The 26,649-nt window shown below is 35.2% G+C and overlaps 1 protein-coding gene across 7 annotated transcripts in view; it reads right to left on the bottom strand.

Annotated features, from left to right (window-relative positions):
- The window catches only part of EPHA5 (EPH receptor A5), a 355,806-nt gene that overhangs the window by 259,760 nt on the left and 69,397 nt on the right, over positions 1–26,649 (bottom strand). For all 7 annotated transcript variants that reach the window (XM_023253073.2, XM_023253075.2, XM_023253074.2 and 4 more), the window contains exon 3: positions 14,662–15,325. In XM_023253073.2, the coding sequence (XP_023108841.1) occupies positions 14,662–15,325 (664 nt within the window). The remainder of the gene's footprint in view (positions 1–14,661; positions 15,326–26,649) is intronic.

The following is a 26,649-nucleotide window of genomic DNA, read 5'->3' as shown; positions in this document are numbered from 1 at the left end:
ATTGTTTAATTTAAGTCAGTTGAAAGAGAAATGAGTATTATTTTTATTGTACTATTTTATTTATGAAAGTCTGTCAGGATTTGTGGGAGATGAAGAATCATTTCGTTTCTTTATTGCGGAGAGGAAAACCTAAAGATCCAACCAGGTCCATGAGGCACAGAGAGCGTTCCCAAGCCTGAATCCTGAGAAGTCTCCTCACTCACATTATACAGTCCAGTTTGTTTTCTTCCATACCACATACCCAAACAAAGCAAAACCAACAAAACAGCAAAACAAAATTTGAATACAATGACACGCAAATACTCCGAAAGCCAAAACATCTTTCTTAAAGCCTCCTATAATATTTACAGGAGAATACCAGCAAGGCAAAGTAACTCATGTACACAAGAATGCACAAAGCAAAACAGTCAGCAGTGGATTGAGAGATCTTCACCCACTGACCCATGCTCTCCTCAAACATAACATGACTATGAGGTTTATTCCAAAAGTTGGTGTCTTCCATTCTTCTGACCCTTTGTTATGCCTCCTTTCTAGCCACCTTAAATTGTCTTTCCCAGTCCTCACTGTGAGGTCAGACGTGGGGACAAGAATCTTCCAGATGACTCTGGTGGCTCCTAGGTCTTTCTGGGGTGCCAGTGTTCCTAATGTACATTATAGTGCAGCTGCCAAGGGCAACAGACTAATAGGCACACATGTGATCTGCATCAAGCTCCCAAATTAAGTGAAGCTTAAGTATTATAACGGAGAACACAAGGTGGAAAAAACACAGCCTTGGAAACAGGCACACCTGAGTCAAAATGTCAGGTCGCCACTTTCTAGTTTTAGTTTGAGTGATCTAAACAAAATTACCATGAATTTCAGTTGGTCTAGGAACTATGCCTCACAGGATGTTGTCAGCTTAAAAGAGAGAATGTGAATAAAATATTTAACAGTATTGGCACATGGTAGGTCTTTGCAATCATATCAACCCTTCTTCGGCTTTATCATCCCATTTAAGACATCCTGAGGGGCACCTCGGTAGCTCAGTCTGTTAAGCGTCCGACTCTTGATTTCGGCTCAGGTCACGATCTCACAGTTGTGAGACTGAGCCCCGCATCAGGCTCTGTTCTGAGCAGGGAGCCTGATTAGGATTCCTTTTCTCTTTCTCTCTCTGCCTCTCCCCTGCTCGTGCACTCTCTCTTTCTCTCAAAATAAATAAATAATCATTAAGAAAAAAAAGATATCCTGACAATTCTGGTGTTCAGAACCTTAGGCCTTACTTCTTGGGATCCCTATTATTTCTAAGCTCTAGCTTTTGACACTCACTTGAAAGTCAAACTATTCCCTTTGGCCCACTTTGTATTTTCTAGGAACAAGGTCCTTTTCCCCTCAACTTTAATTCCATTCTCTTCTAACTTCAGATGAAAATAACAAGTTCTCCCTCTGATCATGGAAATGCTTGGACCAGTCTTTTCGCTGATGGTACAGGTTGCCCTTGATTAAGACATTCACCTTCATCAGATTCTTTCAAAACTCCGCTATCTGTCAACCTTTGTGCTTCCTGAATGCCAGCTTTTTCTTCAGTCCCGGAGCAGTGTGTTATTAACTGACTCTCCATTCCTGTCACATATATTTAAATACTTGTAATATGCCCTGTTGGTCCGGTTTGTTTTCCCCTCAAATTGAGATAAAGATTTTCACACTGAACTTACTTATACAAACCCACACACTCAAAAACCTCCTTAGTCTTTAAATAAGTCCCTGACCTGCATAGCTGACCTGGTGCAGACCGTCCTCCACAGAACATGCTCCCATTTCCCAGTGTCCTGCGTCTGCTAAGAGGGTAGGTCACCATCCCTGGGTGGTGGTAGAGCCACCAACAGATGATGGAACAAGTGACAAAAACAAAAAAAAAAAAACTCAAGCACTTCTTCTAGGGTTATCTCTCACTGAAACTGCTTTTAACTTTTAAAGCTATTTAAAAGCACGTACAGGGGGTTTTCTTTCTGCCAGGTACGAAGCTTCATCAGCCTCTACTCTTTAAAATCGAATCCAGGTTTTGAAATCATAAACAATACTTTTATTGTGGGAGATGGCTAACATTTTTTCCCCTGTGGATTATTTCTAATGTTATGAACTGAGAGCAGTAACATCTCTGGTCTGGCAATAAAGCATGGAAGAAATCAAACTATAAAAATCAAGTGCTATCCCTGGGTATTATTTTAAAGAAACTGCTAACAGATGTTTTCCTCTTGTCCACAGTGGGAAAAATTTCCTACCTTGGATTTAACTTCGTTTTCACCCGAAGAGTGAAGTTCCCCAAGTTTAAGTGCATTATCTATTGCTCCTGTCCGTGTGGATTTGAACAGGACCGACTTGACTTAAGTTGGCTCTATTATTACTTTTTAAATTCCCCCACCACCCCTCTTTGCAACCACTGACTGTGTCAAAGAAAGCTACTGCTGTCACAAAGCAAGGCATACTCACTGTTGTGACATTTTCATTTATCTGGGCAGGAACATGCTTGAAAGGACACTGCCTAGTTCTAAGTAAAGTATGGAAGACAATCAAGCCCAGTTAAGCAAACCAGGGTTGACATATTAAATCATGCTTGAACCAAGAGAGCAACAACAGATGACACACAAAACCTTCTAAAGAGAATTTTAAATAAATAAATAATACAGGTCAGTCCGGTTCTAAAAAAAGAAGCTTTTAGCATTGGAAGATACTGGGAATAGGTGGATATTAGAAATCCTTCACAGGAGCACGTAATTATGTTGCTTTTTGACGGTAAAATATAAAACTGGAGGTAGAGTGTTGGAAAGGAAAGCATGAGCAGAGCCCTGGAAAACCTTGGTGAGATCACATCACTTCCAATCTATAAAGTGGAAAATAAAATTCTGATAGTCCCACCCTTTATTTAAGAAATGTTCTAATGGAATCCTTTCAAAGTGCTTTGAATTCATCAGAAGCAAAGCCCTTATGCATATGGAGTAGTGTGTTATTATTCTCCTTCACAATCACACAGCAGGAACTTTGGAAGCATTCATTCTCCAAGTCTGATTCCTGCTAACAATTCCATCAAAGAAATGGAGTTATCCATCAGTCAAATTATCATTTGCCCTAATTGTTACTTCCCACAAACTGTGGCTCTTCGTTCTTTCCTTTCCTTTTTTTAACCTATACCTTAAGGGCACTCAAATGAGCAGGATATCTTCAAGCTCAGCACAGATCAGAGCATATCAACAAATCACTTCAGTTCTTATACACGAATTCCTACTGGCCAGCCTTAAATGCAGACAAAACACTTAAACACCAAAGAGAATAAAATACTAGAAGATAAGATGTGACCACATCCAAAACCAGAAACAATAAAGGATACAAAAGCACTTTTCATGTAATGAAAGCAAGTTATGAGATCATGGAGAGCTTAGAATTCATATTTTTATTGGTAGAGTTAAAGAATGATACACTTTCTAGAAAGAACTATGCCAGGGCGTGTTGTCCCATGCCTTCCTGCTTTATAATAACTTGCATGTCCTTTAGGACTAATGTACAAGTGAAACTGAAAGGCAACAAATTATATCATTTAGGTAAATAGCATACTTACCTTATCTTCTGTAAGTAGTGTAAACTAACTATATTAATAAATCAATTAGACTGAAACCTACAGGTAAGCTTCTTTTTTGTTACTTAGAAAGTTAGTGTTCTGGGCAACCATTAAAAGTGGTTAAACAGAATTTTCAAGGTTACTCCATACAGGAGGTGCACTAAATAAACATATACAGTTAGAGCACAAAACATTTAATGTATTAATTGTAATAGAAATATGGCCTTAAAAAATTAGTGCTTTTTATTCATTAATCTTGATATTACCATTGAGGCTCTATGTGATTACAGACTACAAATCAATCATTGTAATTAAGTGTGCTTAATATACTTATAATTATACTTATATAATTATACTTATACTTATAATATACTTATAATATATATACTCTTAATAATAAGAGTCCTTATATACTGTACAAAGCACAGTAGGAGAATGAAGAATCTCAAGTTAAATATACAATTCTAATCCTAAATCTGAACATCCAAAAGGTAAAAGGAAACCTGAAAATGATCCAGCGACACCTAGAAATGCTAAATTTAACATGACCAAAGATTAGGGTTTGTTTTGTTTTGTTTTGTTTTGTTTTCAATGTAAGGAAGTTATAAGTAACACACACACACACACACACACATATATATATATATATATATATATATATATATATATATATAATTTTTTTTGAAGGTGTGGGACAGGTGGGCCACAGGGGGCAGAAACACAGAGGGACTTAAAGCACGGTTTGCTAAGCAGCCTGTTGGAGCTAAGCCTGCTGTTCTCCAGGCCAGGTGGGGTAAGGTGGGGGACTGGATTTGAATACTCCAGGCTCTAAGAAAAAGAGCCATAACATTCTGTTAAGTGGGGTGCCCTTCAGAAAGCCCGAAACCTTGAAGAGCTGGCTATCCCCTCAAAAGCCACAGAGAAAAACAATGCCCACGTGCACAAGGACAGCCAAAGAGGCTTGTGTGTGCATAGCCTCTTGATGGGGGGAAGAGATCAATCTTTAAGAATCAAAATCTGTGGCGTTCCCTGTGTGAAGTTTTGGTGTGTAAATTTACACTAGCCTCCAAAAGCCAGCAAATTTTATCGCTAAATATTACAATATTTCTCAATCCCGGCTGTACACATTATAAACTACCTGGGGATCTTTAAAAAAAAATAGTGATAACCTGGCTGGTACTACACAATGAGATCAGAATTTCTTGTAGGGGTGTCCAGCAATTATATGGTTTAAATTATTTTGTTGAACTATAATTGTTGAGAATAGTAGAATTAGATAAAAGTTGGTTCCAATAATAGGAGGAAAGGCTAAATCATGTAAGGAACTCCTGTGAGTCAATGACAAAAAAACAAGCATCCCATGAATGAATAGGTAAATTCATAATTTGGAGTGATTAGAACATTGGTGCCACTTGTATTTTTTCTCTACTTTGCTGTGGTTTGATTGTTCCCCTAATTTTCTGATATTGTCTGTTTATTATAATAGTAGAAATAATAGATAGTAAGTATGGGATTTCTAAGTCAAGATGCAATTAGCAGATACTAAAAAAGGAAAATAGTATCATTAGACCTAATACTGTCAAAAGTTCTATAACTACAATCTATATCAAAAAGCCATATTAAGGAAGATCTGGAGAAGGAGATAAAGATAAAATTAATGCATAATAGTTCTGAAACAACATGAATAATGAAATATCTTGACAAGTATCCAAAGGGATTAGGATAAATGTATTTCTTACATAGTTGTATGGTCCTAATTTATGTAGTTATATGGTCCTAATTTATTTGAACCTCAGTTTCCAAATATGTAAAACAAAGAAAAGAACACTCACTTCAAGAGTCCTTTAAATCAGTGCTTCTCAAACTTGAATGTATGGAAAAAAGCACCAAGGGATCTTGCTGAAATGTAGATTCTGATTCAGTTTTTCTGGGGGGGGACCTGAAATTCCCCATTTCTAAAAAATTAGGTCATGTGGATGTTGCTGGTCCATATAAGATTCCTGAAATAGGCAGACTTCATATGCATTTACAGGCAGATTTTGTGCGTGTATATTGTATTATTAAGGATTTCACAGAGGAGAAATGTTAAGCTCAGTTTGGTTTTATATTTGTCCACAGTCACACATTTATGAAATGGAAGAGTAAGATTTGAACTGAGGGCTGCATCTTAAGCAGCCTTCAGATTTAAGATTGTAAGTTTGCTTAATTATTTTATGAAAGGGTTGGCTACTTCATTTCTTAACATCTGCATTAACTTTTTTGAATTTTTTTGCTCTTGAAAATCTGAAAGCAGACACTGAGATGTTTGCTGAATTACACTCAGAGTTTTCAACATTAAGTTTCTCTGTACACACAATTTTTTCCATGAGAGCTATACTGATTTGTGTTATCAACCTTCATGAAAGTCCTTTTCCTGCTATCCAAATAATAAGAAAAGAAGCAAACAATAAAAGAGAGTATGTTTTCGTTTCCTCGTATACTTAAATCAACTCAATACATAAATTAAGATATGGCCTTCGTAAGATCTGTGTAATTATTTTTGGTCTAATAATTATCATTCTATACTAACATTATAATAAAAGGACCCTATGCAGTGCATCTCATGTTAACAAATGTTTATCATCAAGAGGTGTTTTGTACAGTGCAAGCCACTTGAGCATAAATATAATCATTAATTCTCTATCCATATGATCATGATGGAGCTCCAGTTCATTAATGTTATAATCCATTTGCACAGTAACAATACAGAATGTTCCATCAGCATAATAAAATATCCTAGAGATCCACTCAAACCAGGTATTAGAATTACTATACATATGAAGTATAGCATTCATGTGTTACATTTATTCTCTTTCCCTCCATCTCCGTCTCTCCTTCTATATATACATAGATAGATAGATGATAGATAGATAGATAGATAGATAGATAGATAGATAGATAGATAGATATGTATGAAAAGAGAGATGGGGGAAGGAGGGAGGGACTCAAGACTATCGATAGTATAATGTCTTTTATGAGTGAGAAAGTAAGGGTGCAAATAAAGATTAAAAGTTTGTCTAAGAGACAAACAGACCAGTTTGTTAGAGTATTTAGTTCTTTTTCCTTTCTTCCATTGCCAAGTCTCCCTGTTTTGTTATGCACATAAGGCAGAAGATTCACCAGTTACTAGCCATTGTTGGATCAATGAAACATCAAATTCTTAAAAAAGAAAAACCTTTCATACTTTCAGTGAATGTAATAATTTCCAAGGAGCCACCCACTGAAAATACTGAATTATTTCATGTTTGATATGTCTGTGTTTGACCATAGATATTAGGAATTCTCTATCCTTAAGATATAGTATACTATGTATATGAACAGACTGTTTTAGCAGGTAATTCTAGGAATTTGTAGCTCTTTTATTACTCTAATTTTAATACGCAAATACACTTTAAAGTATAATTTTAGAAAGAAAAAAGATATACGTAAAATTGATTAATGTAATACAACGGATCTCTGCACTGAAAGCTCCTTCTGCTTGTTATGCCATCTGTATATCTTTACATCATTGTTTTTTGCTTTGTTTTGTTTGTTTTGTTTTGTTTTACTCCACATTTAGGTTAAACATCACTTTTCAGAGAACTATTTTCTTACTTCCCTACCTAAACTTACACACTCACACTGCCATTAGCAACTCTCATAAACTGCAACTGTAGATGTGAATCTATATGTATGTTTTTTTTTAATTTTTTTTTCAACGTTTATTTATTTTTGGGACAGAGAGAGACAGAGCATGAACGGGGGAGGGGCAGAGAGAGAGGGAGACACAGAATCGGAAACAGGCTCCAGGCTCTGAGCCATCAGCCCAGAGCCCGACGCGGGGCTCGAACTCCCGGACCGCGAGATCGTGACCTGGCTGAAGTCGGATTCTTAACCGACTGCGCCACCCAGGCGCCCCAATATATGTATGTTTGTATACCTATGTGTCTGCATTCCTAGGATACAGGAATTGTATACATGGAATACAGTGCTAAGTATAATAATAAAGAATGAATCATAATAGATACTCAGGAAGCAAATCTTTATAAAAGAGATTCTAATATATTTACATAGTTTTCATCATCCAATAAATAAAAATGTAGGATTATCATTTGATAATAAATGATACTGCTCAAGAATATAATTTCTAGGTTGATAAAACTCGAGAATTTTCTAACCTGAAACTACGTTGTATTTGGCAATTGACAAACATATACTCCTGTAAATACATTTTACTTTTAATGAGAGCTATAAGAAGTAGCTAATGTTTGCTGAGTAAGTACAGTGTGCTAGGAAGTAAGTAATTTCCATGTAATGTCTCATAGTATTGCTATGACTTAGAGATGGAGGAAACAAGGAGTGGAGAGATTCGATGATGTACACAGGGATACAGTGCTGATAAATGGCAGAGACAGGATTGGAATACAGGCATTCTGGCCAGAATCCACGTGTTCAAACCACTAGAGTATGCTGCCTCTCACAAGCAGCATGTTCCCTACGATATCCAAGTTAAATCAGTCATATTTCCAAATGTACACATCCTTCATTCTGCAGAATTTTAAGAAAAAGATTCACTTTTGTAAAGACAACCAGTCTATAGACATATTTAGTTTTTAGCAGCACATCTACTTACATAGACAATTAGTGGTTCTGACCTGGTTAGAATTATGCCTCCAGGGATCATTAAGCACTCTATGGAGGCATTTTTTTGATTATCAAAGTGGGGAGGGGTGTCCTACTACATCTAGTGGATTAGAGGCCAGTGATTCTGGAAATATCCTACAATGACTAGGACTACCCCGTCACTCAACCAAAAATATCAATAGTAACCAGTGGCCCCAAATATCAATAGTACCAGTGTTGAGAAACCCTGATTTAGAAAAAAAACAAAAACAAAAAACAAAAACAAAAATAAATGCAAAGTATGCTCTAAAACTGTGACACAACTAATCCAAAACTATTGAGGAATTAAAAGAAAAAAGAAACAATTTCATTATTCTCATATATAATACCTACAAATGGATGAAATGATTTAACCACTTACTTGTCTTGGTGATAGTTCTCAGAAGCAGGACACACACACGCACACACACACACGCACACACACACACACACACACGCACCACTGATATTCTGTACTTCCACAATTACCATCTTTTGTTAAAATTTTGAAATTAAAATCAGTTTCCTTTTGTTGCATAAAAGAGCATACCAAATAGAACCAAAAAGTTCAACCCCTTTGATGTTCTTTGGTAATGTGCCTAATTAAAAATAACTAGGCTCTCTAGTGCATAATTACACAAGCACCTAATACTCTATATTTCCAGTCAATTTTGTTTCAAACATAAATATGCACCAGAAGTATGAATGATCGACATACTACTCCCTGCAGTATCTGGACTGTTTCTGAATCAAGGCTTTTTCTTGAGCTCGGTATTTGCACTACATTTTCCTTGCTATGCAATCATCTCCCAGTTGGACAATTAATAAGTGCTTTTTCTCCACAGCCCTTGGCATGTAACCTCGCTTACCCTGTGTTTTAGCATGCACTATATACCTTCTTCACTCTGACTGGTTTTGGCAGTGACCCACAATCTAAATCTCTTTCCTCCATTTGATATAAGTGAAACTATAATTATCTAGGGGTAATTTCAAATTACTACTTCATTCCACTAGCAACTGATGAAGATTAGTGGTCTTGCCTTGCATCTAAGTCAGCAACATAATCACAAGAGAACTCAGCAGGCAACATTTGATTCATGTGAACTCAATTACTTCTGTCAAACACATTCACTTCAATAAAAAGCAGAAACTTCCAAAATGGGTTTTTGCTAATAATTTTGTACTCAAAAAAAATTTCATATGACTCTTAAGGGGCAAAAATAGCATGAATTTCATCAGAAATAATAATAAATAACAAGTAGGAAAACATACTTGTATAAACGGATTTAATACATTATTAGTTTCTGAAAGAACATTTCAAAGAAATAAATTTGTATACTTAAAACAGTTTATTATTGAAAATATTGGCATAGAAGTAAGCCTTAGAAAAATAAATAGATTCTATATTTTAAATTAATACAATAGAAACAAGAGTTTTTGTTCCCTCATTAAAAGCAGGGTATTATGGGAAAGGTAGTTAATTTCTCTTAAAGGAAATTAAATAAAGGGATAAGAAGATGATACAGCATGAGTTGTTAAACAGACAGAGATTCCTGAATTACTTCTTGGTTGTCTTCTGGATTGAAATCATATGCTAATGAGCTGCCTAGCATTCTGAGTCCTGATTGTTTAGTCTCTAAAACTAGTTGTGTCAACTCCATCATGCCCTGCATCTCTATACCAGGTCACACGAGCAACTACCTGGTCATATCCTAGTACAGGCTTAGTAAATATTAACATATGATGATCATTACAACAGATTTATTCACGCTTCAGCTTCTTAATATAGTTATATCCTTAATTAAATCCCAACATATTTTGATTAGCAAAGAAACAGTAATTAAATGTAAGTGTATAATAAGTGTATGTTATAAATACATTTCAGGATGTGATTTCTAAGGTCTAAATCACTAAGATGGTCTCTATCACAGTTAATATGTCATATGCCAACCATATATGGTTTAACACACAGAACTTGAACATTTGGCCTGATGATCTTAGGACTAAGAAATGACTGGTTTGAGAGACACTTTGTCAATTTTGTGACTGACGAGACTTTCTACAAATAAATACAAAGGTTAAAAAAAAAGGAAATCAATACAGGGGTACCTGGAGACTCAGTTGGTTGAGCGTTCAACTCTTGATTTCACCTTGGATCATGATCTTGCAGACATGGGTTCGAGCCCCACAAGGGGCTATGCACTAAGTGCGGAGACTGCTTGGGATTCTCTCTCTCTCTCTCTCTCTCTCTCTCTTTCTTCCCCTCCCCGCTTATGCTCTCTCTCTCAAAATAAATAAATAAACATTAAAAAAAAGAAACCAATATAGTAGTTTGCCTTTATCCACTCTTTTGTTTTCAGTGTTTTCAGTTACATGCAGTCAACCACAGTCCAGACTCAGATGATTCTCCTGACATACTGTCAGAAGTTCAGTAGTAGCCTAATGATAGATCACAATGCCTACATCATTCCCCTCACTTCATCTCCTCATGTAGGCATTTTATCATCTCACATCATCACAAGAAGGGTGAGTAAAGTACAAGATATTTTAAGAGAGACATCTCATTCACATAACTTATTACAGTATATTATTATAGTGTTACATGTTATTATTAGTTGTGGTTAGTCTCTTACTGTGCCTCATTTAAACATTAGACTTTATCATAGGAAAAAGCATAGTATATATAGGGTTTGGTATATATGCAATTTCAGCCATCCCTGAGGGTCCTGGAACGTAACCTCCTCAGATAAAGGAGCAGTAGTATAATTTTAAAGCACAATCTTCTTTTATACCTTTGCCCATTCTATTTTCTCCTGAATTTACTTCTCTACCTCTCAACTTATGGTTTCTTTCTTATTTCTTAAGATAACCTTCAGCATCCCTGCCATCAAGGAGTGTGTGATCTAGTGGGAGTAAAGACAGTCATTAATGAAATAATAAATTAACAAAAGATGCAATATCATAACTCTAAATGGTTCAATGAAGGGAAGATATAGAAGTAAATAACAGAGAGGCCTAACTTTGAAGAGTCAGGGATAGTTTCCCTGAGGAAGGGGTGTCAGAGGACACCCCTGAAGGATTAGTAAGAGTTAATCAGGCGTGAAGTAGATACAAGAATGTTTCAGGGCAAGAGAACAGATTCATAGAACAAGTAGTATAAGTCAGCAAACTGCTCTTGAGAAGGTGAAAAAAAAGAAGCCAGTGTGACTAGTGCAGAGAGAAGAGGAGGAAGCATAGTTTAAGAAGTGTCTGGGGAAAAAAAAAAAAAAAAAAGAAGTGTCTGGGGCAAAACCATGCAGGATCTTAAGTTACTGGAAAAACTTTACCTTAATAGGCAACCATTGAAGTATTTGAAGTTTGTGGTGGGGTTAAGTGGGGACAGCAAAGGATGGGTGTGCGAAACCACTAGATTTGCATTTTTGTAGAGGTGATACACTCACATGGCTCAAAAATCAAATTATTATATAAAGTCATTCCTTATATTTGAAAGTAAAGTTCCAACAAGACATACTTATAGATTGGAGGAAAAGAAATAGAGAAAAGTGGATGATTTTAAGAGACAGCCTGGAGGTGATTTCTATGAATATTTTGTGATAAATAGGACCCAGGTAGCGAGTAGGAAGGAGATGTTAGGAATGCTCCCTAGATTTCTGCCCTAACAAGAATAGTTTAAAAACATCAAGATCCACATTTAATGGTTTGAAGATAGCATATTAAGATCACAGAATTATTTAAAGTTATGATGGAATTTTATATGCCACACACAGGGACATTTACATTTGCATATTCTTATTACGTGTAGATATAAATGTCTCAGGAATATCTGTGATACCTTAGTTCTCCAAAATAAGCATTCAAAACTTATTTATTCATTCAATGAAGTAGGTTATTTATAGGGTAAACATTTGAAACTCCTCATAGAGTGGCCACATGCCATCTGTATTTTGGAAAACACCAAGAGGCACTATTTAAACGGACTATGTTGTGTAGAACACCCTCTGGGGCTGGGTAGTTCACTATTTTCATGACCCCACAACCTTTGTTCCTATTACCAGGGTAAGATAATAAATGAGTTTAGACAGACCAGCCTAGTGAAGTTTTCTACAATGTAGCTAGCCTCTCTGATTTACCCCACTGTCTCTCAGTTAGGTTTCTAACTAAGTGTGGGAAGAGAAAGATATGCATTGAACGCCTGGATTGAGAAACATTCTGTCAGAACACTACTTCCCAAGATACTTTCATGACAAGCATGCAGAGAACGTTTTAATCCCAGCGAAATAAATAATTAGCTTCTAAAAAGGCAGAGGTCTTTTATACCCTCGGTCCATCTGGATGAAGACAAAGGTCACTGTGTTCTGCACTGAACTGACCACATATCATTCTCTAAAGTGACATAAACAATCAAATATAGCGTGCTGCTTTGTAATATTAGAAAATGAAATTTTAAAAATGTAAGATTTATATTATAAATATTTTAAACAAAATAATGAAATGTATTCAACGGATTATGCCTAATCTCCTGCTTTGATTCTACAATTACATATATCTTCACGTTACACTCAGAGAGCTGTTCAAAAGAAAAGTTAAGATAATGTTACTTAGAACTTTCCTTCACATCTAACCCCAAATAAAATATAATTAACTTCCCTGGAAAGTTAAAAATGATTTCCAAAACATAATTGTGATTTAATAAAACTTCGCATATATGTATGTACATATATAAAGGTATATAGAGTTGTAGACACCATAAACTTAATTGTAGATGATATTGTAGGGATACAGAATATGAGCTGATGAGGAAAAAGAAGTTTTCATTTATTTATTTTTGAGAGAGAGAGTGCAAGTGAGCAAGGAAGAGAGACAGAGAGAGAGAGAGAAAGAGAGAGAGAATCCCACAAGGTGCAGAGAGAGAAGGAGAGAGAGTGCAGAGCCCGGAGCAGGGTGCAAGCTCATGAACCATGGGATCATGACCTGAGTCAAATTCGGATGCTTTCATCAACTGCACCACCCAGGTGCCCTGAAATTTTTTTTTAAATGCTGCAGTGTGTTTCTAGAGAGAAATGATTAATCAAAATCACTATGATTTACAGGTAATTTCCCCAGTTTTGATCCCCTGGATCTATAATCAATTTACAGTCAGGCCTGAACAAACTTGAGCAAGTCTGATTCACATTATATAGTGGATTTTGAAAAAAAAAATGTACTTGAAGCTACCAGGCGGGATAAGGGTACTTCTCGGCATTTGGTTTTCTCTTCAGTTAATAAGTCTCATTACCTATTTAGCATGTGCACAGCATGGTAGAAAAAGGTTCATAAGGATGAATGAATTTTTTTTAAGTAAAAGTGTTTTCTTCCTCATAAACTGTTCTTCACTTTGACATAAAGTACAACCCTGTTCCCCAAAGCCATTGACAAACATCTAAGTTTAACTCACCACATTGTGGGCAAAAGAAGGATATTTTCAAATGAAGGGGACAGCATACATGATCACATTTCAATTAAGAAAATAAAACAGAAAAAAAATTCCCCAAGTATAAATTGATTTGAAATAAGCGTTTTGTGTTGGCTCCATCTCCAAAGTTATTTTCTCAGGTACTACTTATTATGCATTCAATATTGACTTGTAAATTTTTAAAATTTTTTTAATGTTTATTTATTTTTGAGAGAGAGACAGAGCAGGAGCAGGAGAGGGGCAGAGAACGAGGGAGACATAGAATCCGAAGCAGGCTCCAGGCTCTGAGCTGTCAGCACAGAGCCCCACATGGGTTTGAGCCCACAGACTGTGAGATCGTGACCTGAGCCTCAGCTGGACACTTAACCGACTGAGCCATCCAGGCACCCCTGACTTGCAAATTTTTAAAAGCGAACTTGTAATAACAATTATATGTGAACAACACGCTGACCAGCATTTTCGTATGGGGTTCATATGGCTGAACTTATTTCTGAAGAACTTTTTAAAGGCAGTTAAAAGCATGCCAAACAAGTCACATCTAACACTTGCATTTGACTTTTACATAGCAAGGTAAGGTTACTATTTTCTCTTCGTGGAGAGACAATACTTTGTAGCAGACAATACTCACACTAAGAAATAATCCTTTGGTTTGAGTTGCTCAAGATAAAACTTCTGAAAGTAAAATGAATATGAAATACTACACTGCAAGTAAGACACTCTGTGTGTATTAATTATGTATATTCAGTAAAGTATTACATTAAATCTTTGATCGTTGCCAGAAATTTTAAAATTCTGAGAAGAGAGAAATCAAACTTGAAGAGAAATAATCTCCATAAATTAGCAAAGTAAAAGGTCATCTGCTCATAATCATTGGAGGAAATACATATACGTGATCCAACTGATGCAGACAGTTCCTGCAGATCTGCAGGCAAATTCTTACCTTGACAGGTGCCATTTTTCTCCTCATATCCTGCCTTGCACATGCATTTCCCGATGGGCACCAGCCACTCCCCTTCAGCGCTGCAGTGCATTTTGGGTGGTTCGTCTGTCACAGAATGGTTGACACAGGAACCTGACACTTCAAGCAACTGCGAGGAGTCAGCTCCAGTGATTGTGTCAGGGAACACAGCCAAGTGACGTACCACAGAAGGGCATTTTTTATAGTACACACGCACAGAAACCAGAGCAATGCAAGCACCCACATCTTGAAAGGCAAGATAAAATCCTTTCTTGCTTAGAGGTCCTACATCTCTGACCTCTGTATTCAGTTTCATAACGCGGTCACCAAGATCAAGCTCTGTAAAGCTTTCATCGGCAGCAATGGTATCAATTTTGATGTACTGGTTTTCCTTGATGTTTCTCCCATTCTCATCATCCGACTCAAAGTAATACATGTTAAAGGTTTCCTTACAGGTTCCCAATCCTCCAGGAAGACTGTTGCAGTCACGCAGAGTAAACTTGAGTTCTATAAAGATTCTGGAAGCACCTTCATTGGAAATCCAACTGGTCAAAAGCCAGTTATTCTGATTCTGTTCCATAACTTTGCATACTTGGTATGTGTGGATAGGGGCATAATTTTCATCAACTTCGCCAATCTCTTCCCACTATATAATGTAAAATAGAAAGAAATTTTTTTTTAATATTTAGAAAATAGCTAGTAAACATAGTCAAAGGAAACTATTTCAGATCTAGAAATTTCTGCCGCCTTCCTCTATGGTATCAGAAGAGGAAGCTCTATAATGAGAACTTTAAAAATACCTTTTAGATTAAGTAAATTAATAGCACATTAGTCACTGTAACTCAAAAGTTAACACACACACATTTCAGGGGAAAAAGAGCATGTATTTCAGAGAAAACGAAGAAAACTGCATGTGGGTGCAGTTAACAAGCAGTGAAAGGATGTATATTTGGAAGAAAGTGAAGTATAAAAGCTAAGAAAGTAGATAAAATGTGACAGAAAAAAGAAGTACATTAAAAAAAAAGACAATAGTAAAAAAGCAGTAAATATGGAAAAGAAGGGATAAAGAAACATGTGAATCCACATTTATTTAATTCTGGCATGTTACAAATAACACATCAATGTAATAAAATGTGAGAGAAAATTCATTACTTTAAAAATTAAAAATAGATGCTTATTTCATTGAACCAATCTGTTTAGGTTCTTTTGCAAATTGGATAGCTAAACTTATTCATAGATTTATCTATGAAATATAAGCTTAGAGACAGATATAAAATAGAGACAAAAATTATATATGAAGAGCCTTGTCATTTTGAATACTGAGTTCTTATTATATCCTGGGAATGCATTAATTCTTTTTACCAACTCATTATTTTATGAACAATGACATTAAGAGTTTGGAATATATATAAGGTATAGAAAAAATTAAGCATGATTTATATAGCTTCCAAAATATTAGGTCAAAGAGATCTAAACTTACCTCTTTCCCAATAAAATTCCAGCTTTTAGACTTTCAGTGTACCATAATCACTTTCTAAACAATATAGAACCAAGTTTTTATTCTCCATAAGGATGTTATTATAATTTAAGGAAGTCTTTTAAACTTGTACAGAATCTGTGTACAAAACTGTGTGTATATAAATATATATATATATATCTCCTTAAAAATGACCCTGAAACACAAAGAGCATTGAAATCATACTGACTTTCAATAAATCCAGAGTTTGATTTCAGACTTTAAATATTATAGATAATAAACTTCATAAACTTCATCTCTTTAGACATGAATTTAAATAGAGCATTATTTCTTGATTCTGCTCAACTGACAAAGATGTGAAAAATGTGGAGTCACAAGGGATGCACATAAATCGTGTACCTCAGATGGTCCCTCTCAAAATTCTAGCTGCCATCAGACAAGCATAAGTAAAATGTGCTAATGAGCAAAAACTGCTGAGCTCCTTAAATTCACAAGAGAAAGACATCAAGATTTTATCTTAACCACTTTCACATCATGGTGTTATGTGAAGCCTTAGTTCTTTCATTTAATCTCACTTTTGTCTTCTCTCAAAATGTACATAAACTGTACTTAGCCTCGGATTTCCAAAACAGCTTTCTATTTCAGCAATCTGTCACTAAACTATTTACATTAGCTTCCTGAAGTGATCCAGCTATAAATCTTTTTATTATAAATGGTTACTGAATGCCATTATTAATATTTCATGCAAAAGAGCACATCAACTAACCAAATAAAAATAATACAAATGATCAACTTACTGTACCAAAACTAAATAGATATATATTCTTTGAATTCGTAAAATGGAAAATGGCATCAACAAATTTTTTCTCTGAAAAAAAAAGAAAATCAAAATGCTATATTATCTGTTTTAGATTATTTTATCACAGTCCTCCAATAAAAACACAGATTTCAAATCTTTGACCTTAAATCATTTACAAAAAAAAAAAAAAACAAAACTATTTCTGCATCATATATTCCAATAGAACACTGCTAGCAAGTAGGAGGAATTGGACAAGTAAGAGGAATCAGAGAAACAGCATCTTCCAGGATTATAAATTAAGCAATTCAGTCTTTGTACAAAGTCCAAGGTACCACAAATATTATTAAAAATGCAAGCCAAGCAGCACTCGACAAGACAGCTTAATAGTTACTGCTTCAGGTGATAATTTCAAAGTATGTGCATAAGCAGCTACTTCTCCGAATATTCTTAATTAAGAAGAGAAAAACTATAATTTTCTTTGATGTTATAATCTATCATGGTGGGATTTTATTTATTTTTCTTTTCAAGTGTCCAAAATAAATGGAGGCTCACATTTTCTATTTTTAATGAGGGAACAGAAAGACTTTAATTTAAATAATTATAGCCATAAGCCATTCAGAGAATCAACTGGGTAATACATACATTTTCCCATAAATATCTGCTCCTATGTACAGCAATATGCTAAGAAACAGACAAAAAAATCATTTATTTTGGTTTGAGTAGTTGAAATAAAACTTTGAATTCTTACAAGTGTTCTTCCTTTTTAATACCAAGTGGGCCTCTTGCCGTCCTCAGCAAAAAATAATATCAATGAGGAAGAAACAAAGGGGGTGAAAAGAAAGTAACACAAACCAAGAAATTAAGAATGTGGCAGGTCTATTCCTGGACACTTTGGCAAATGTCATGTCAAGGAAACTGTAGTGGTTTAATGAAGGCCACAGACAGAAAACATGGTATTTTGGGTTCAGTTTTGTTGAATTGTTATGATCCCATGGTTTAATAAAAGTATATGTTGCTCCTTGATTACTACAAGCAATGTGCCTGGACATTTTGGAAACACGATCACTGCAATATGGTGGCTGTAGTCCTTTCTTCAGGTCTGGCCACTCCTCAAGAGCCATCCTCCCATCCCACATTTTTCTCTACGTTTGTTTCCTCCTTACTCACATTTCTTTGTTTTAAGATTAAAGAACTGGTTTTACACAGTCAGCTTAGGCTGACTTGATTTCTTTCCCGGATGTTTGGGCTTGCTCCTTCTCCTGCTGGGCACTAAAATCTCTAAGTCAGTTGCATTCCAATTTTATGCCTGACCTGGCATCACAAGCCAGCCATAGTCATCAGAGCAGTGGCGAACAAAAGGACTTCTTTTAATATCCATATGTGTATCAAAATAAACATACAAAAGTTGGAGTTACCGACTTTTCCTACCCAAACCATTAAGAACTACTTTTTTAAAAAATTTTTTTAAACGTTTATTTATTTTTGAGAGAGACAGAGACAGAATGCGAGTGGGTTGGGGCAGAGAGAAAGGCACAGAATCTGAAGCAGGCTCCAGGTTCCGAGCTGTCAGCACAGAGCCTGACACTGGGCTCGAACTCAGGAGCTGTGAGATCATGACCTGAGCCAAAGTCGGACGCTCAACTGACTGAGCCACCCAGGAGACCCAAGAACTACTTTTTCCTTGACCACCTTTCTCATTGGGCTAGTAGGTTTCTTGCCCCAAGCTCTGATGGTCTCTTACCTTGTCAGCGAGGCTCCCATTTACTATCCTCTAGCCTATACTTCACATCTCTTTCCTTCAGAACTTAAAAGTACTGTCTCAGGACACACAACCCAGCTGGCACCTTCCCTTACATTCCATCTTCAAATACACAGTAGGAATCATCATGTGAACAGTCTCGATTTGGACCTTGCAAGTTATCAGGGGGTGCTTATTGCCCAGTTCTGTTTTCAATATTGTGTTTCTATGTATCTTTCTTCCACAGAAGGAAGTAAAGAGACCTAAATAGAAATATGTGATTGGTTTTGTACGGAGGAAATATTATCAGCCTGAAGCCCCAGTTATAATCTCTGTTCTTACCTTACGTAGATACATAAACTGAGACCCCACCACTGGCACTGGTTACACAAACTATAGAGAAAACTGAAACTCTCTATTCCAGTCATTTAATGTCTAATATAAAATATTAGAAGGGATCTTAAGAGATCTGGACCTACTGTTAATTTTAGAAATGAGAAAATTAAGGGGCGCCTGGGTGGCGCAGTCGGTTAAGCGTCCGACTTCAGCCAGGTCATGATCTCGCGGTCCGTGAGTTCGAGCCCCGCGTCAGGCTCTGGGCTGATGGCTCAGAGCCTGGAGCCTGTTTCCGATTCTGTGTCTCCCTCTCTCTCTGCCCCTCCCCCCGTTCATGCTCTGTCTCTCTCTGTCCCAAAAATAAATAAACGTTGAAAAAAAAATTAAAAAAAAAAAGAAAAAAAAAAGAAATGAGAAAATTGAAAACTAGACAAAAGAAAAGATTTTCTCAAACTCACAGATGACAACCCTGTCCATCTGACCATCCCCTCTAACTGTGTCAACATCTGTCTTTTTCTTGGCACATTTCTGTCCTTGGTGTGAATATTTGTGTGTGGGATTCCTTGATTCACTATCATCAACTGCTACCCCAGTAGATAAAAATGAAATTCACATTTTTTTCAGCATCATATAACTATAAACTTTTCTTTTCTTCTTTTCTTTTACTCTTTTCAATTTCTTTCTTTCTTTTCCTTTCCTTTTTTTCTTTCCTTTCCTTTTCTTTCTTTTCTCTTTTCTTTTCTTTCTTTTCTTTCTTTGTTTCTTTATTTTCTTTCTTTTTATTCCTTCCTTTCTCCCTCAGTATACACACACATATATATGTTTAATACTCTGAAACACAAATATGAGAGTAGAGATTTAGTTGCCTTGTTCTCTACTATATCTCAGAGTCTGATACCACAGGGCACAGATTAGCACACCTGATAAATATTTCATATGAATGAATATCAAACATGTATACATTCCTTAGCCCAGAGATCTGCTAACTCAAAATATGAAATAATTCAAACATGGTAAATAAATGGTTGCATGATTTGTCTTCTGTGTTTGTTTGAATAATGATACAATTTGTTCTGTGTAAATTGTCTGAATTCTATAAATTTAAAAAAGAAAGACAGCTTATAAATTCATGTTTTTTTGAAAATTAGCTCTAAGCATTATATAAAGCTCTAAGCATTTAAGACATTTTCTTTATTTTAATAATTCATACAATTACTTTCAGTTCAGTTTTGTATATCAACCTGTAGAACTATTTTTCATTAGCATCACATTTTAAAAATTTAACATATAGATCAGTTTAGATATCTTATTTTTTACCATAATATGTTTTAAAATATTGTTTTCACTTTTCACTCACTTTCTTCACTATTCTATACATATATACAAATTAAATTAAAAATCCAGAATATAGCATATCAGTTAGTGGCACTATACTTTATTTCGTATTTCAGTCAAACAATATTAGGACTCTCTTAGTGATCCTCTTTGGCAGAGTAGTATAAAAATACAGTTAAGAATCAATTACTTCTAGTTTTACTCTGAATACCCGAAGTATAACTTTGTAGTAATATCTTTACTACATGTTTCTTTGAATATAGGAATAATTGCCTATTATCCTTTAATATCACAATATTTCATGTGATGCCTTTTGGGTTTTTTTTTTTTGTTTATTTACTTATTTATTTTTAAGACAGAGAGAGAGACAGAGCATGAGTGGGATGAGGCAGAGAGAGGGAGACACAGAATCTGAAGCAGGCTCCAGGCTCTGAGCTGTCAGCACAGAGCCCAACGTGGGACTCGAGCTCACGAACTGTGAGATCATGACCTGAGCTGAAGTTGGATGCTCAACCGACTGAGCCACCCAGGCACCCCAAGTATGATGCCTTTTAAAATGCTCCAAAAAGAAATTAATTCCAGGCTTCCGATTATATTTAAAATACATTTAGATGTCATCTGCTATGATTTCCAGCGTGTGTGTGTGTGTGTGTGTGTGTGTGTGTGTGTGTGTGTGTATCTGAGTGTTATATGTTTGCTAACTTCACTGAAAGGAATCTAATCTAAAATTACTAATTAACTGTTGTTTTTAAAAGAGCAGTACCTTTCCATAATCTTAGAAAGTGCCTGGGAAATAGTTTGACAATGTGCCCAAATTTGGAGGTAAGGCACTTAACCTATTATAACTAGTGAGCAACACATTCCAATTGTTACCTCATAATATGTTTACTTAAAGTACAGAATTTCTGGAAGCTTCCTGCTACGCAAAAATCAGAGGAAATACAATATAAAATAATCATAAACTTCAAACACACTAACGATGTTTATTATTTCATGTTATTTTTTTCTATTATTTTGGTCTACTATACTGATTAAAATTAGGCAAAATACATTCAAGTAAAGACCTAAATGAATTTTTTTTTTGTTTTACCCAGGTGCATAATTAACAATTACTAATATTCTTTCCCATAACATTTTATAAGACTTACTATGCTCACATAAAATCATTATCTTTTTCCTCTCTGTTGGATGTATAATTGATCTCACTTATCTGGTGTGCCTGCAAAAGTCAGCCATAACCTAAGACATTCAATCCAGGACATTTCCTCTGAGAAAAACTAAGCCAGAAAATCCTCAAAGAATTAAGTGACTTAGGAACAAAATTAATGGCACAAAAAGTGAGGAATCCTATTATTGTTGGGGCAAACTTTTTTTTTTAATCTGATAGTTATTATTAACTTTTGATATGTTACTATCAACTACAAACCATTCCTCATTAGGAAGAAATACTGTATTATTATGACTGGTGCATGTTGGGCATAAATAGGAGGTCCTAGTGGGCCTGCCTGTTCAATGGCTGCCCCATGCTTAAACACAGAGTCAAATAGGAGATCAAACTTCATCTTGGGTCATAATGCTTTGAAAAACATTTTGTTGTAATTCAGATGTAATCCTCGTAGATGTTAAAACCTCTCAATTAATATAGTACAGGAAGAAAAGCTTACAGCTACAGTGAGTCAACTGACATTTGAGAAAATTAATATTCTCATTACACACCACATGCATGACATAATCGTAAGGAACACAACTACATCATTTTGTAGATAAGTAAACGGAGCCTTAGAGTGATTGTCATACTAAGCAGTGCCACATTAATATGTTTGACATTGTTTTCTCCTATTGAAGGGATAAAGTTATAATGCATAAATTTTGGTGGCACTTGAGATAACTTTAGCCAACAAAAGAGAAAACTTGTCATAAACTAATAAACTAGGTAATTTTGTTTTCAAAAGATAAGATTGTGGGCTGTTGTTGTAAAATTACAACACTCATCCTTCCTTGATCGATTTCCTGAATTTTGGATCAAGACCATGCACAGTCCTTTGAATAACAGAAGCATCTTGGTTTTTATGCACAATCATCAGGACAAAATTATTTAAAAGGAATAAATACATAGCATAGAGTTGCTGTTTCCAAACTTCAATTTATCTAATAGCTATAGTTCTGTAGTAAATAAATATGACAAAATATATAGACTTTCTACAAAAATAATTTCAATCAACAATCTTATTCCATTTCCTCAATAATATCTTAGTGGAAAAAGATTGCAACAGATAGGCATTTGATGTACTTAAAACATCTTTAAAATTCACAAGTATGATATAGAAATACTGTTGGAAATGGCTCAGTTAATTTTCTGTGTAGGAATAAAGGTGACGTCAATTACTTTATTGCCCATTGAATAGTACAAATATTTATGGGCTCAAACTCAATTCATGAAACAAATTAAAACACTTGAAAAAAACAGAAATTAAAATTTCAAGTTTATATGAATATTTTCATAGGGAAATCCATAGACAATTGAGAATCTGTACACAGCACTAAACACGAATGGCAAAGAGTACATTTTTTCCCCTAGAAAAATAATTCATAGTTTTTTTTTCTTTTCTTTAATGCTGCAGTGAGTAACTTTTTAAAAAGGGAAAGAATAAATGAAAAGAAAGAAAAAAATGAATTCTTCATTTGTTAAAAAAAATATCCAAGTGCAGAAGAAATGAATTGGAGAGGGAAAAATCAAAAGGACCATATTAGACAAAATATTCACAGAAAAGGTCATGATTTTAGCAAAAATTAGTACGTCCTAGTAAATACTGTGATGAACATAATCTAAAAGCAAAATGTATATATCATGATTGCTTATAAATGAATTGTTATTCCTCATTTAAAAAGACATATACTAAATAGTTTCATATAAAATAATAAAAAAAATGTCGTAAATACTTCAAGTTTTTTTTTTAATTTTTTTTCAATGTTTATTTATTTTTGGAACAGAGAGAGACAGAGCATGAACGGGGGAAGGGCAGAGAGAGAGGGAGACACAGAATCGGAAACAGGCTCCAGGCTCTGAGCCATCAGCCCAGAGCCTGACGCGGGGCTCGAACTCACGGACCGCGAGATGGTGACCTGGCTGAAGTCGGACGCTTAACCGACTGCGCCACCCAGGCGCCCCAATACTTCAAGTTTTAAAATCTGGCTTTTTTCCTTCAAAAATTCACTTAGGAAAATGTATGGCCAATGGTCAATGATAATTTAAAAGGTAGCTAAGTGGGTAAGTATGCCTGAAATTAACAAACTAATAAACTGAATTAAAATCTTAAATGATCTCATTAGTGTTTCATTAAAAAGCAGTCCCATTAAATATGGTGCCTGTTATCTAGTTTGTCAGTGATTTTGTGTCATGAGCTATAATTTTAAAAGAAGCAAATAAAAACAAATAGATTTATAACCCTGTGATATAGTTTAGGTCCATTTCAGTTACACTGTAAATGAACATCATGCTTAAGCTACAGTGGCTTACCACTATCTATTTTCTATCATGTTATACCAAAAGATGGTCAGTCCAATATTTGGTAACATGTAAAACCGTGGGAATATTAATAGTCTTTCATGTGATATAACAAAAATGTTTATGTTACAATGAAAGTTATATCCTTTCTAAAGAAATGCCCATGATCTCAATTACATACTTAAGCAAGAGTATATACTTAACTATGAATATTTTAAGATCTAAGAAGTCATATGTTTCTCCTGTTTCAGGATTTCACAGTGGACACACACATGTGTACATAAATACATACACACACACACACACACACACACACACACACACACACACACACTAAAGAATTCCTTCATGACAGTCTCTGTGAGATGTTAGAAATGGTCTTCCTAGTGTTATTTAAATGTATATGGTCTCCGGGCGCCTGGGTTGCTTGGTCGGTTAAGCATCTGACTTCGGCTCAGGTCATGATCTCACAGTCTGTGAGTCCGAGCCCTGCGTCAGGTTCTGTGCTGACAGCTCAGAGCCTGGAGCCTGTTTCAGATTCTGTGTCTCCCTCTCTCTCTGCCCCTCCCCTGTTCATGCTCTGTCTCTCTCTGTCTCAAAAATAAATAAACGTAAAAAAAAATTTAAAAAAAATTTAAAAAATGTATATGGTCTCAATAATACTTAAAATTTCAGAGTGTCATTACTAATCTCTTTAATATAAATATTGTCCTCTCATAGCAGCTAAAAATTCTGTGGGGAAGCTTTCTTTTCCAAGCAACATGAAAGTTTCAGTAAATGAGAAAAAAAAAGAAACTATTTTACTTGGGATTCAATTTAATGAAAATAAAGTATATTAACCTTTGGTGCACTTAATGTTTCAGGCAAAATAGATACAATTATATCCTTGCTATTCTGGCAAGAAAAATAAAGGTTTCAGGGGCGCCTGGGTGGCGCAGTCGGTTAAGCGTCCGACTTCAGCCAGGTCACGATCTCGCGGTCCGTGAGTTCGAGCCCCGCGTCAGGCTCTGGGCTGATGGCTCAGAGCCTGGAGCCTGTTTCCGATTCTGTGTTTCCCTCTCTCTCTGCCCCTCCCCCGTTCATGCTCTGTCTCTCTCTGTCCCAAAAATAAATAAACGTTGAAAAAAAAATTAAAAAAAAAAAAGAAAAATAAAGGTTTCAGTAAACTATCTGTGACTCTGGATTATTTATCCAGCCTATAAAATATATCAGAACATATAATGTTGTCCGTATTCTCTAGTCTGGTCTCATTTATCCTGGTCTCATTTCTCAATAGATAATATTGCACTTATGGTGTAGGCCTTGACAACAATACTCATAAATCAATTTCAATTTTCACATTAATCATATTCTTGTAATCAGTGGCTATTCAACACAAATTTCCATCCCATTTTTTTGTTGTTGGGAAACAGCCACAATTTAAGCTTATTCAAATTTGAAAGATTATATTACCATAATATGGACTAAAGTCCACTGAATTCTCTGGCCACAACTGTATTAATCAAATTCTGTAGAAATGGAGGCGGTCTATGTTTAGCTTGTTGGCCAGTCTAGAGCTTGAACTTCCATAGGGAATAGTTTTACTGTTCAGAATCCCCGTGCTTCTTTCTTTGATATGGGAATAAAAGTAGGAACAGTCATATTTCAAAATATGAGTCCATTGCAAATCCCTCCTCCTGCATTTGTTGAGCCTTGTCTGGCCAATAAATTGATTTAACAAAATATAGCTCTTTGAATAAAAGCACACATTTCTTTTTTTTAAATTTTATTTATTTTGAGAAAGAGAGAGAGAGAGGCAGAAAAAGAGAGGGAAGGACAGAGAAGGGGGGAGAGAGAGAATCCCAAGCAGACTCCAAGCTCTTGGCATGTACCTAGTCATGGGGCTCAATCTCATGAACTGTGACACCATGACCTGAGCCAAAATCAACAGTCAAGAGTCGAATGCTTAACCAACTGAGCCACTCAGGAGCCCAAAAAGTACACATTTCTTACCAAAAACTTAACATGGACATTCAAAATGTTTAGTGATAGTTCTAAAATGACAATTTCAAAATGTCAGTGTCTATGTTTACATGTTTTTGATCATTAATGAAAATTTAATTTTGAACTATATTATAGACTGGAAATTTGTAACAAGGAACACTATCTGAAGACAGGGATGACTAATCTTTACAGAAGCTATTTTACCTATCAATTCAATCTAAATATTTTTATTGAATTTTGTTAACTCTGTGATTTGGAAATAACTCTGAAAAATGATTTTTCTAAGAATTCTAGGCAAGTATGAAATCTTTACAGCATTAGTGGAACTGCAACAGTAGAGAAGATAAATCTTACATTTGTTCTACCTACTTGGGTCTTCTGCCCACATGTTTTTCTTTTCTTCTTCTCTTCATATATTGTTTCTTTCTCTTTGTTTCACATATTATTTCTTCTCTCTCAAGAAATTGTCTCTTTCTTAGATTAGTAACCATAAATGGGAATATTGAAATTAATTTTGTACTGTGATTTTAATCTTGAAATTAAAATAAGTTATTAACTGCCTTTTTATCTGCTTATCAATGCAATACCCTTCACCAGTATATTCTAGTAGTTGGAAACATAACAGGAAAATCTAGTTATTATACAGATAATAGACTTTTTAGTCTAATGAAACCTAGATGTTATTTGACACTTCCCTACTTGTAGATGAGCAAACAAGACTCTTGATATGATAAAAAATATATTCATAATTACAAGAAGTAATTCTCTCATATTCTTTTATTCTTTTGTTTGCTATA

Source organism: Felis catus, chromosome B1 (genome assembly GCF_018350175.1).
Source record: "Felis catus isolate Fca126 chromosome B1, F.catus_Fca126_mat1.0, whole genome shotgun sequence".
NCBI classification, from domain to species: Eukaryota; Metazoa; Chordata; class Mammalia; order Carnivora; family Felidae; genus Felis; species Felis catus.
Note: the sequence above shows the minus strand (reverse complement) of the source record. Positions and strands in the feature narration are given on the sequence as shown.